General features: G+C 41.7%; 1 protein-coding gene across 1 annotated transcript in view; it reads right to left on the reverse strand.

Annotated features, from left to right (window-relative positions):
- Positions 1-12758, reverse strand: part of LOC143783204 (tyrosinase-like) — a 238609-nt gene that overhangs the window by 143801 nt on the left and 82050 nt on the right. The window contains exon 2 of the mRNA XM_077271623.1: positions 5158-5967. Within this exon, the coding sequence (XP_077127738.1) occupies positions 5158-5943 (786 nt within the window). The 5' untranslated portion in view covers positions 5944-5967. The remainder of the gene's footprint in view (positions 1-5157; positions 5968-12758) is intronic.

Here is a 12758-nt window from a genome sequence, read left to right on the forward strand (position 1 = left end):
CGCTACAGCACAAGCGGTTTGCAGCTTTATGTACCCTGCCTATCACTATCCCTGCTTCTGAAGAAGCGGCAGCAACCTCTCCCTACGCTCAGATCAGCAGCAGTAAGATGGCGGTCGGCGGGAACGCCCCTTTATAGCCCCTGTGACGCCGCAGAAAGCAAGCCAATCACTGCAATGCCCTTCTCTAAGATGGTGGGGACTGAGATCTATGTCATCACGCTGCCCAAACTCTGCGTCCACCTTCATTGGCTGAGAAATGGCACTTTTCGCGTCATTGAAACGCGACTTTGGCGCGAAAGTCGCGTACCGCATGGCCGATGCAACGCGGGGATCGGCTCGGTTTCATGAGACGCCGACTTGCCAAAAGTCGGCGACTTTTGAAAATGAACGACCCGTTTCGCTCAACCCTAGTGGGGACCACAAGGATCTGTGCTGGGAGCAGTGGGGACCACAAAGATCTGTACTTTGAGCAGTGTGGACCACAAGGATCAGTACTGGGAGCAGTGGGGACTGCAGGGATCTCTACTGGGAGCAGCAGGGATTGCAGGGTTCTGTACCTTGAGCAGTGGTGATCACAGGGATCTGTAGTGGGAGCAGTGGTGACCATAAGGATCTGTACTGGGAGCAGTGGGGACCTCAGGGATCTGTACTGGGAGCAGTGGGGACCACAAGGATCTGTACTAGGAGCAGTGGAGACCACATAGATCTGTACTGGGAGCAGTGAGGACTACAAGGAAAAGTACTGGGAGCAGTGGAGACCACAGGGATCTGTACTGGGAGCAGTGGGGACCGCAGAGATCTGTGCTAGGACTTATTCTTTTTAATCTCTTTATAACTGACTTTGTGGATGGGATTGAGAGTAAAGTGTCAGTGTTTGCTGATTACACAAAACTATGTAGATAATAAAATCTGAGCTTGGCAGTATAATATTACAAAACAATCTGGACAAGATGTTTGCATGGGCAAACAGAAGGAAAATGGAATGTAATGATGATAAATGTAGAATAACGCACCATGGCCCTAGTAACCCTTTTGTTGCATATAGATTAAATGGAAATTTACTAGGGACTATATAACAGAAGCAGTTGGGTATTCAGGTTACAAGTAGGGATGAGCGGACCCATGGAAGTGTGAGCTCTGTTTCTAAACTCGAACTGTTACTAAACATTGCTGCGGACATCCGGGAGACATCTGTGATCAGCAATTAGCTCTGGATCGCAACTGTCCAGAGTTGAACTTGGGAGTTCGGGTTTGCTCATCTCTAGTTACAATTAAATTAAGCAGAAAAACATAAAGTCATGCAGCAGTCGCCAAAGCAAACAAGATTTTAGGGAATATAAAAAGAGAGAAAAAAATATATGTATGTATATATATATATATATATATATATATATATATATATATATATAAAAAGCATATATAAAAAATATATAAAAAATAAAAATATATAAAAAATATATAAAAAAAAATATATATAATATATACCTTAGCGCTATATATACCTTACCATATATATATATATATATATATATATGTATATATATATATATATATATATACATACATATATATATATATATATATATATATATATATATATATATATATATATATATATATATATATATATATATATATATATATATATATATACACCTTTTGAGATTTGTGTGCTCAAATGACTTTGACCAAGGTTTCAGACCTTAATTAGCCTGTTAGGGTTATGGCTTGTTCACTATTATTGTTAAAAAAAGGCCAGGTGATGCAAATTTCCCAGCTTTATAAAAACTCAGCCTCCTCTAACCTTGTGCCAAAAAACAGCAGCCATGGGTTCTTCTAAGCAGCTGCCTAGCGCTCTGAAAATGAAAATGTTGGAGGCCCACAAACCAGGAGAAGGCTATAAGAAGAGAGCAAAGCGTTTTCAAGTTTCCCTTTCCCCAGTTCGAAATGTAATTACGAAATGACAGCTCCAGGAACAGTGGAGGTCAAGATAAGGTCTGGAACACCAAGCAAAATTTCAGTGAGAGCTGCTCATAGATTTCCTAGAGAGGCAAATCAGAACCCCTTCTTGACTGCAAAAGACTGTTATGTGTTATTTGCCTGTTTTGTGGTTCAATAAAGTATTGCAAAACTGTTTTACCCTCATCCTGTGTTGTCTGGGTAGTATTACGCCCATAGTAAAAGGAGAGCGGGCATTCGGTGAGATGATTCTTGGTCCATGCGGTTTCGGCTAGCGGACTAGGGCACCCGCTGACCTCCGTGTATTCACATGAGGCATCTGAATTGAAAGCAAGAGCTTCAGTAGAGTACACAATCAACAAGGTCACTGGTGGAGATGGAAGGTTTTAAAAAACTAATAACTGTGGCTGTACCACAGTGTGTGCTTCCCAGCTGCCACTTATTTTCCGAGTGAGCCATCCCTGTCCTGTACACACATGTTTCTGACAAAATCAGGTGTGCACAGTGCAAGTCCATCAGTGGCAAAGTCCACATAACCACTGATATGTGGACTAGTAGGCACAACCAGAGACATCACTGGATCAAAACAACTGACCGATAAGTGGTTGATGCCGCTGAATCTCAAGCCCGACCTGGTGGTGTGCGATAACGGACAAAATCTCAGAGCAGCTTTGGGCCTAGCCGGTTTGATGCACATCCCTTGCCTGGTGTATGTACTGAATTTGGTGGTGCAGAGCTACCTTAAAAATTACCCTGATATGTCAGAGCTGCTGCTTAAAATGCTTCTCATCTGTGTGCGCTTATTTTTTCCTTCCCGCTCACTGCCTCATATGCAACATACCCACAAGGTGGAACTCTAACTTGCATATGCTGGAAAGAATGTGCGAGCAGTAGCAGGCATTAGTGGAGTTTCAGCTGCAGCAGGCACAGGTGAGTCATTCTGCAGAACAACACCACCAATGAGTGGGCCTCTATGAGTGATGTATGGGTGCTTGGCGTACTCCACCAAAATGGCCAGCCCTGATGACGCCATCACCAGCATTACTATCACACTTCTCTGCTTGAAAAAATGCTTCAGGTGATGATGCATGAAGTGGTGGCAGAGGAGGAAGAGGAAGAGGAAAAGGGACCATTCATACCCTTATCAAGTCTGTAGCCCACACATGGCTCAGAGGGTGGGTTCCTGTACCAACAGTGGCCAAGTACACAACTGTCCAGCCAGGGGACAGTTCTGTAGAATGAGGATGAGTATGAAGTGCCATGTTCACAGCAGGGTGGCACTCACAGAAGATGATGAGCATCATTGGAGTATTGTGGGGGGAATACAGAGGAGCCAGACGATGCACCTTCCACCGAAGACAGCTTGTCGTTGCCTCTGGGCAGCCTGGCACACATGAGCAAATACACGCTGCTGTGCCTGTGCAACGACTGCCAAGTTGCCCAGATAACTATCAGTGCTGATTACTGTATACAGTATGTTGGGTTCCAGCTACAACTCGACTGCCAAGTTGCCCGGATAATTATCAGTGCTGATTACTGTGCATGTTGGATTCCCACTACAAGAACAACATATTATCCTTACTTCCGTCACTGTAGCGGGATCAGAAAATGTGGGAAGACAAGCGTACGCTGGTAGATACACCACTGACGGAGTTCCCACCTGACAGTGGAGGCTCAGTGGAAGAATAAGAGGGAGGACAAGGAAGTCGACAACTCAGCTATGACACCAGCACCACCTTGGAAGACAGGATTAGCATGGCCAAAATGTGGCAAAACTTCCTCAGCACGCCACAACATCCGGCACCACCATCTGATATGGTCAATATTAGAAGAAGGCAGCATTTCAACAATATGGTGGAAGAGTACATGTCCACAACTCTCCACGTACTGTGTGACCAGTCTGCCCCATTTAATGTCTGGGTCTCTAAATTGGACACATGACCTGAGCTTGCCCTTTACGCCTTGAAGGTGCTTGCCTGGCCTGCAGCAAGTGTATTGTCAGAACATGTGTTTAGCACTGCAAGGGGTGTGATCACAGACGTGCCCATCTGCCTGTTCACAGCCAATGTGGGCAATCTCACATTCATTAAAGGGAAGCTGTCATCAGTTTTGTCATAACTATGAGCTTATTCAGCTCTTGTGCTGCATGCTTATGTAACATCCTGACTCCAGACTGTATAACCCCAAAACCTTTTTAAGTTCTCCCGTGCTGTAGGGAAATTGTGTCAGTCCAGTCAGATGGGCATGGTTTCAGGCCTCTTCAACCCTTACCACAGCTGCTGCTCGCCTCCTTCTTTAATTGACATGTAAGATGCCTTGCGTCATCCATATTGCCAGACGATATCTTTCACCTGTGCACAGAAATTGCGGATTGCGCCTGCGCACTTTGCATTGCCCTAATGTGAGCTCATGCACACTTATGTTTTTGACTCTATCTGCAGTAGGGCAAAGCATAGTACACAGGCTGATTTCTATGCGCAGTCGCAAGTTTTCGACCGGCAATGTGAATGACGCTAGACGTCATTCATGTCAATGAAAGAAAGAGAATGGACAGCAGCAGAAATGGTAAAGAATGGAAATACCCGAAAACATGCCCTTCGAACCAGACCAACCAAATTTCCATACAGCTCGGGAGAACTTAAAAATATTTTGGGGGCAATAAGGGCCTTCAGCTGGCTTGCTGCCATGGCATCCCATCAGAACACATGTAGAGGCTGATGGCTACCTAGACAGTCATCCCACTGGAATCTCTGGAAATTAGATACTGTCAGAGATAAACAGTGGCATTTTAATGATTAAATTATAGCAACTGGAGCTAATTGTAGTTGCTGCTTGTAGATGCAGGTGCATGATATATAATCCAGTTGTCACCCACTATGTATGGAGCAGGCACTACTCTCATTTAATGGATGCAATTGTCCTTGTCACTCATGGACTCCTATTGTTGATAAAAGTATACTGAGCTGTAGGTATTCCTTTGCTCCATGGGATGTAATGGCAAATGCTTATCTCATTATTATTATTATTATCACATACAGGGAACCTTTTCATTGTGCCATGTTTCTTGCCACAGTGATATCAAAATTTATGGATTCTTAAAAACAAACGCAGGTCAGCCACATCTGTAGGAAAAATGTGCCAAATTATTCATTATAAATAATTGAATCTACACAAGATGATGCATGAAGCTTGGCTTACCTTCCAGAAAGAAAAGTGGGAGTAAGGGTTGAGTTCCCCCTGGTCATCATTAGTGCCCATCAGTTCATCAGTACAGATAGAACAGCCCTTATCACTCCTCCAGTCATAGTATGGGATGGCGAAGTCATCATCTCTTGTCATTAGCTGAATTTGTCTTTCTAAAAATAAGAGATTTAATCGATGCCATCCAGGAAATACGGGCCCCTGGTGGGCAAAGTTCTTGTCAGGGATAAATGTGCTATTAATCATGATGGGCTTCATGGAGTAATAATGCATCCAAACAAAGACATCATATAGAGAAGCATCTACAAAGCGGTAAGTCTCACGATGAAACCGGTCTCCTGTGCTCAGGACAACAAAATCTTGACTTTTTGTGGTCTTGGCCAAGGCTAAGTAACTGAACAATCTTTTCTGCTCCAGAACTGTCAGTTCCCGGATTTCTCGCCTTAAGACTATTTTTTTCCTGTCACATTTCTCGCCATGAAAGCCAAATTTGCAATCACCACAATCAAAGCCACTATAGTTTCCAAAGCACTCGCAAGTATAATCATAATAATGTCGTGGCCAGTCTAGACGGTCATCGTTGTACTGGGGAATCTTCTCTCCTGATGAAGCTATCCAGTCTTTACATCTGCCACGACCAGACAGGGAACCACATGGGCTTTTATCTTTCCAAAGTGGACAGCAACTCTTGGTGCGAAAAGAAGCTTCAGTAGTGCAGACTCTAGGGAACTGTCCTTCCACAAAGCCAAGGCTAAACGTGAGGATGACTATGAAGCTAAACATGATTTTCTGATCTTGTAAGGAAACCTATAGTTGAAAAAAATTGGTTAGGGTATTGTCAGTATTATAAAAAGTCTTCCAAATGTCAGAGTTAGAGTAAAAATATCACAATTAGGGAATAATGATGAGCAAACGTGCTCAAATAATTATCTAAGCATAACAAACAGGCAATCCCCACATGGGTTGCGACTGTCTAACAGCCTCGAATCATGTAGCCACAGGGACTCAAGCAAATTGTTTGTGCATGCCCAAGATACTCGGATAACACCCGAGTATGCTCAGATAATTATTCGAGCATGTTCGCTCATCACTATTAAACATCTCAGCATTCAGCTCAAATCACATTTTGGGTATAAAGTCAGAGTAATAACACTAGACTGAAATACATTTATGTGAAAATACGCTATTGCGGTCAGCACACTGACCAATGTTAATCAATGTGATTACTGCTATGAATGATTTTCCACATTGACTGATGCTCTGTCAAAAAAATCAATGCATTTCGTGTAAACAAGTTTTATCAAACTATATTTGGAAATATGAAAAAGCCAGATTAGCACACAAAATACTTTCCCTCCCCCCAAAAATGGGTGGTCTGGGACTTCCTGATCTTATGAATTATTACAAAGCAGTACATATGGCTAGATGGCTTAATTTAATACACCTGTATAGAATTGGGGAATATAATAAATTGGACTTAGTCCTGCTAGGTAAAGACGCTAGTAGATTTTTATGGTCATACAATGTACCATCTGACTCCTCAAATTTAGATGAAATGATATTCACTACCCTAAAAATTAGAAGATAAATTGTGCAGAAGTCTTCACCTTTTTTCCATTTCCCTGAACTGGCCCCATTAGTGTAATACCTAACCTATTAAACTCTAACTACAGAGACATCTATGACCTTTGTTCTCTCTTCCAAACCTACCTATTTCCCTCCTAAAAGCCAATGAAATACCATGTATAAATCTCTGGCCAGGGGATGCCAAAAAACATCCTGCTGATTTTTTACAACACCAACACATTAAGTATGTTTTAGACCAATTCCAAGCAAAAGTTAAAACTCCAAGAGATTGGCCAGGGATAGATTTCTTATCAAAACCTCAATTTCCTATCCATAAAATTATTTCTAGAATATATAATAACATTTCCTCTCCAACTACCAAATTTAAGCCTTTATTCTTAACTTCCTGGGAAAAAAAACATAACATCAATGTCCTTAACAACTCCCACGGTTTTTCTAGATGCATACTGTTACATGCGAATGCCTACAAAATAGCTTCACGTTGGTATAGGACTCCAGAAAATGTGCATATCTAGGATTAGCGGAGACGATTATGTGTTGGAGGTGCAGAAGGAGTGGCAGATTATAATGAGGTCAATATGGGCGGCAGTCCAGGGCCCAGTGGTGTGGGGGGGCCCTGGGCTACCACTCAGATTGACCTCGGCCGCCATCAGGGCATTACTTCCCTGACTGGCATATGGAACCCGGGGGACAGAGGGGGCCCGCATCGGGCACCGTCTCATCTGCTCACCAGGCCCCTACCGGCGCTGCGGCACTTTAGCGCTATTGACGTGCGGGTGCGGGCCAATAGTTAACAGCTGCCAGCCAATCGGAGGCTGGCAGCTGACGTCAGCCACAGAGCGCACGTCGCCGGCATCTGACATCATTGTCAGTTGCCGGCGAGTGTGCGCTTCAGCTGCGTGGAGGGAGCTTCACCACAGGAGCATGGCCAGGTAAGAAGAACTCGTTTTTTGTTGTTTCTTTTTTATTTATTGAGAGCAGCGATCCGGGGGGCCCAGGGCAGAATGGTGGAGACACGGAGGAAAAGAATGCTGGAGACATGAGGGGGCAGAATGCTGGACACACTGGGGATGCTGGACACACTGGGGATGCTGGACACACTGGGGATGCTGGACACATTGGGGGCAGAAATGCTGAACACACTGGGGGCAGAAATGCTGAACATACTGGGGGCAGAATTGCTGGACACACTGGGGGCAGAATGCTGGACACACTGGGAGCAGAATGCTGGACACACTGGGAGCAGAATGCTGGACTCACTGGGGTCAGAATGCTGGACACAGATGGGGCAGGACTGGAGACAGATGGGGCAGGATTGGAGACAGATGGGGCAGGATTGGAGACAGATGGAGCAGGATTGAAGACAGATGGGGCAGGATTGGAGACAGATGGGGCAGGATTGGAGACAGATGGAGCAGGATTGAAGACAGATGGGGCAGAATTGCAGACATAGGGGCAGAATGGAGATACGGGCATGTAAAATCCAATAATAATATATATAATCACTTACATATGGATAATTACATGAAATCAAATAAAGAACCAAGGGTATAGGGAAAGTGTATGATACAGTTTCTGAAGGTCTTGTCATTGACCATCTGTCCTCTGCATGTCAAAAGCTAGAGGGTGTTTGTGAAGCCCAACCTATATTTGGATGTCTAGCATTATTTCTAGCCGGTAAACAAGTGTAACTACTAAGCAACCTAACATGAGGTAATGCATAGAATGATAAGGAATATTCTGGAATCTACTTTTATGGTATAGACCATTGGCATGGAACTGGGTTACCTTATATGGATATTATGTAGGAGAAAATAGAAACCCATGAAAGTCTATGGGACGGATTTGTATATAAACCGTCTCTTCTCAGCATATGTTGGAGTCCTCATACCTTGAGCCTCTCTACATGGACGAACACATCATCACACAAGACCATATGTAAGATCAATGCTTGCTTTCATTTTCTTTTAAATCTAATACTTAAGATTTGTGTGCAATGAACTTATAATTTACTTTTTCTTCATTTTTGTAATCACTCTTTTTGAATGGACATTAAATGAGTTCTGTTTTATCCAAACAATTCTATTTTTACTTTTCTTCCCAATCCTCACTAAGATACATTTTTTCTAACATTTTGGCGAGCCTTAGCCAGATCTGATTTTTGTCTTTTCTGTGAGGAATTTCAGCCTTTTCAGGGGGGAGGATTGCTAAAACACCTGTTTTGAGTTGTTAAAAGGCACAGAAATTCTACTATATCGTGTTACAAAAGTCAGACTGAACCTACACACAGAAGTGAGGATACGTGATACAAGTCCCATATACGGAGCTCTGAAGGATCCATAAAGACAGAGGATCTTCCATTGACTATTGGACCAATCCAGGAGGAAAAGAATTTCCATAGGTAAGAGAAATGGAGTTTATCCATGAATACTCTAAGAAGAGTAATATACAGTTTCAGTTTGTTCATAGCCATACAAATGCACAATTATGGTCTAGTCTGTATAACCAATGTGAAGCAGAGAATCTTAAAATTGATAAGAAGTTTTTTTCTGTAAAAAAGTTGCAAAGGAAGCTGCAGAATGTAATGCACATGGTCCGAGTGTACAATAATTTAGTTTTTGATAAAACTGAAACACAGACACAAATATGTACTATTACACAAGACATTGATCATACTGACATACAAGGTGTCACACAAGAAGCTGATGGAGATTACTTTGACTGTCCAAATTGTTTGATATTGTCTGAACATATTGAACAATTGGAAGATCAAATTGATACCAGAACAGAATTATTGTCCAAATTGAGACAAGATATTAAAAAAGCTTCTGTTGTTACACGATCAAAAGACCAAGAAGACAATGGTGCATCATTTATACCTGACACACAAGAATTAGATGAATCAGTAGATTTACATGCAGAAGAATTGCAACGGAAAAAATTCCATGACAGAGCTGCACGCATTAATCTAAAAATACACGATCAGTTAATGAAAATTGCAAAAGACATTCCAAAATTCAATGACAAGATGGATGCCTTTTACAATGCAGACATTTTTGAATCAAATACAGATAAATACAATCTTAATGATGAACAGAAAAACAAGATATTCAAAGTATGGTTACCCTCACATATGGGAAGAAGGTTACAGGCCACACCCAGATTAAATGAGAACCATGAATTGACACATAGTACAAGAGAGGACAGACTTAGGCAATTAAATTCTTACATCACAGGAGAGGCCACTCCGAATGCTGAAATTTTGGAACAATTAAAAACTAATATTAATGAGGATCCATTTGTATTTTTGGTAAAATTTGAGCAGGCCTATAGAATGGTGATGGAAATTGGGCCTAATCAGGAACCAACATCCATGATCAGATTTTTTGTGAAAAAGTTCAAATATTTGGATCCTGCCTCAGAACAAATGGCTAGTACTCAGCCATCATTGCAAGAAGCAACAGTTTTTATCGACAGAGTAAGGAGATCCATGAAGCAAAATCAAGTCAAGGCTAAAATAGCAGTAATTCATGAAAAAGAGGATAGTCAGCTGAAACTTAGACCCACAGTAACATTCAAGAGCAGAGATTACGTAGAACAAAGAGGTAAAAATACTACACAAAGAAACAATATCCATTGTTATTTCTGTGGTATACCTGGACACTTAAAGTGGCAATGCAGAAAATTCTTGAGAGCAGAATCAGAGACAGGTACACAAGGGATAGGTAATCTTGGAAGGGAAAATGGTCTCATGCCAAAATTATCCACCAGACCTTCTGCACCTCCATTACAGTCTAATGCCCCCACTCACACTGACAACAGACAAACACAGTCACCGTATGCACCATTAATCAGACAGATCCGAGAGATGACAGTTAAGGAGACTGAGTCCAGAAATAGAATGCCGAGTGCTCTCAAAAAGGACACTGGACTTCTCCCATCTCCTTCATCCTTCTGACAATCACAGACAATTCCAACACCTCATCCACTGGAATTTGTGACTCGAGTTATATTAGATGAATGTGGAAGACCATTTGTCAAGGTAAATCTAGCAGGACAGAATGTTGTATTTCTCATTGACACAGGAGCTCATTTAAGCGTCACAAATCTTGATCTGAAGCTACAACCAGATTCACCAGTTTGTACAATTGTTGGTTTTAGTGGAAAAGGTGGAACTAGAGCAACCTTAGTTACTGATGTGATATTGGAAATATCTAGTTCTTTCAAAACAGGAATTGACATTTGGTATTGTCGTGACTCTGAAAATATACTTGGCATGGATTTTATGCAGAAATTTGGATGGGTTGTTGATCTAGGAAATCAGGTGATCTGGAAGGATTCTAATGGTTGTAAACCTGTAGTCATTGATCCTAGTGATTATAGCCATGTTGGAAGTATTTGCTTAAATGATGTTGTGTCAACAGATCATCTGTGGCCTGAAACTGGTGGTGATGAGGTATTGACAGAAATTGTACAGCTTTTTCCTTCTCTTTGGGCTCAGTTCAGGAATGAAGTAGGGACCATGAAAGATGTAATTGTAAATGTCGAGGGGCGTGATCCTCCTCCCCAGCGTCAGTATAAATTGCCTCCAGAATCAATTGAGTCTATGTCAAAGATCATACAGGAATTGTTAAAACAAGGTGTCATCCGAAAGGCTAATTCTGTAAGTAACAATCCTTTGTGGTGTGTTTTGAAATCTGATGGTTCTTATCGGATGATATTGGATCTGCGGTTGTTTAATAAACATACTCCCAATGTAGCACCCATTGTTGCAGATACTCATGACATGATGGCAAGGTTGAATGCAAAGGCAAAATACTTTTCTGTACTAGACATCAGTAATGGTTTTTTCAGTATACCTCTTGAAAAGAGTTGTCAATACAAGTTTGCTTTTACTTTCTTGGATGAGCAATACCTGTTTTGCAGGTTACCTCAGGGAGCTCATTTGTCACCGAGCATCTTTCATCAGGCATTGGCAAAGGTATTGTCTAAATTTTCAAGGCCGGACTGTATTTTACAGTATGTGGATGATATTTTGCTATCCACAGAAGATAAGGAGTCACATGTTTCACTTCTGAAAGAGTTGTTTGAGCTGCTGCATGATGCAGGATTGAAATTGAACACAAAAAAGGTCAAATTGCTGCAGACTGAGGTCAGATTCTTAGGGGTATTGTTGAGCCCAGGTAAAAGACAACCATTGCAGGAACGGATCGATGCAATTGCTTCTTTGCCAGTTCCAACATCACACAAGGCAGTACGACATTTCTTGGGTCTTATAAATTTTTCAAGGGAGTTCATTGAGAATTTTGCAGACAAAGCCAGGCCTTTGTATGATCTTTTAAAAAATGAAAACAGTGAGTATTTTGGTCCTTGGGGTGATGAACAACAAACCTCATTTGAACAATTGAAAATGAATTTACAAACTGCACCTGCTTTGTCCACAGTAGATCCTACTTGCTTTTGCTTTGCAAGTGCACACATCAGAGACTTCTGTGTCTGCTGTGCTGCTACAGTTGCAAGGAGAAGAGTGGAGAATTTTGGGCTATTTTTCTAAGCTTCTCTCACCTGTTGAAAGAGGGTTTGAGACATGTGCAAGACACCTGGTAGGTGTGTACTTTGCAGTCAAAGCAACTGAACACATTGTTGGGTTCAACAAAATTACTTTGCAAACTCCTCATTCTACACTAAAACTTCTCTTTGAGAATAATATCCCAGGTGTGTCACATCAGAGATTTGCTCATTGGTTATTGTCATTGTCTCCCAAACAAATTGAGGTAGATTACAAAGCCAAATATGTTCTTCCTCAGTTGATGCAATATGAAGGACAAACTCATGATTGTTTGCAGTCTTTTCAGGATCCATGTCCATCGCTTTTCAGACGGAAGGCAGAGGCAACAGATGAACCAATTTTTGTTGATGGTTCCAGATTTTATGCAGATGGACATTACTATGCAGGATATTCCATTTTTTATCCTAAAAGAGAACAGGTAGTAAAACACAAATTACCAAGT

Source organism: Ranitomeya variabilis, chromosome 6 (genome assembly GCF_051348905.1).
Source record: "Ranitomeya variabilis isolate aRanVar5 chromosome 6, aRanVar5.hap1, whole genome shotgun sequence".
NCBI lineage: Eukaryota > Metazoa > Chordata > Amphibia > Anura > Dendrobatidae > Ranitomeya > Ranitomeya variabilis.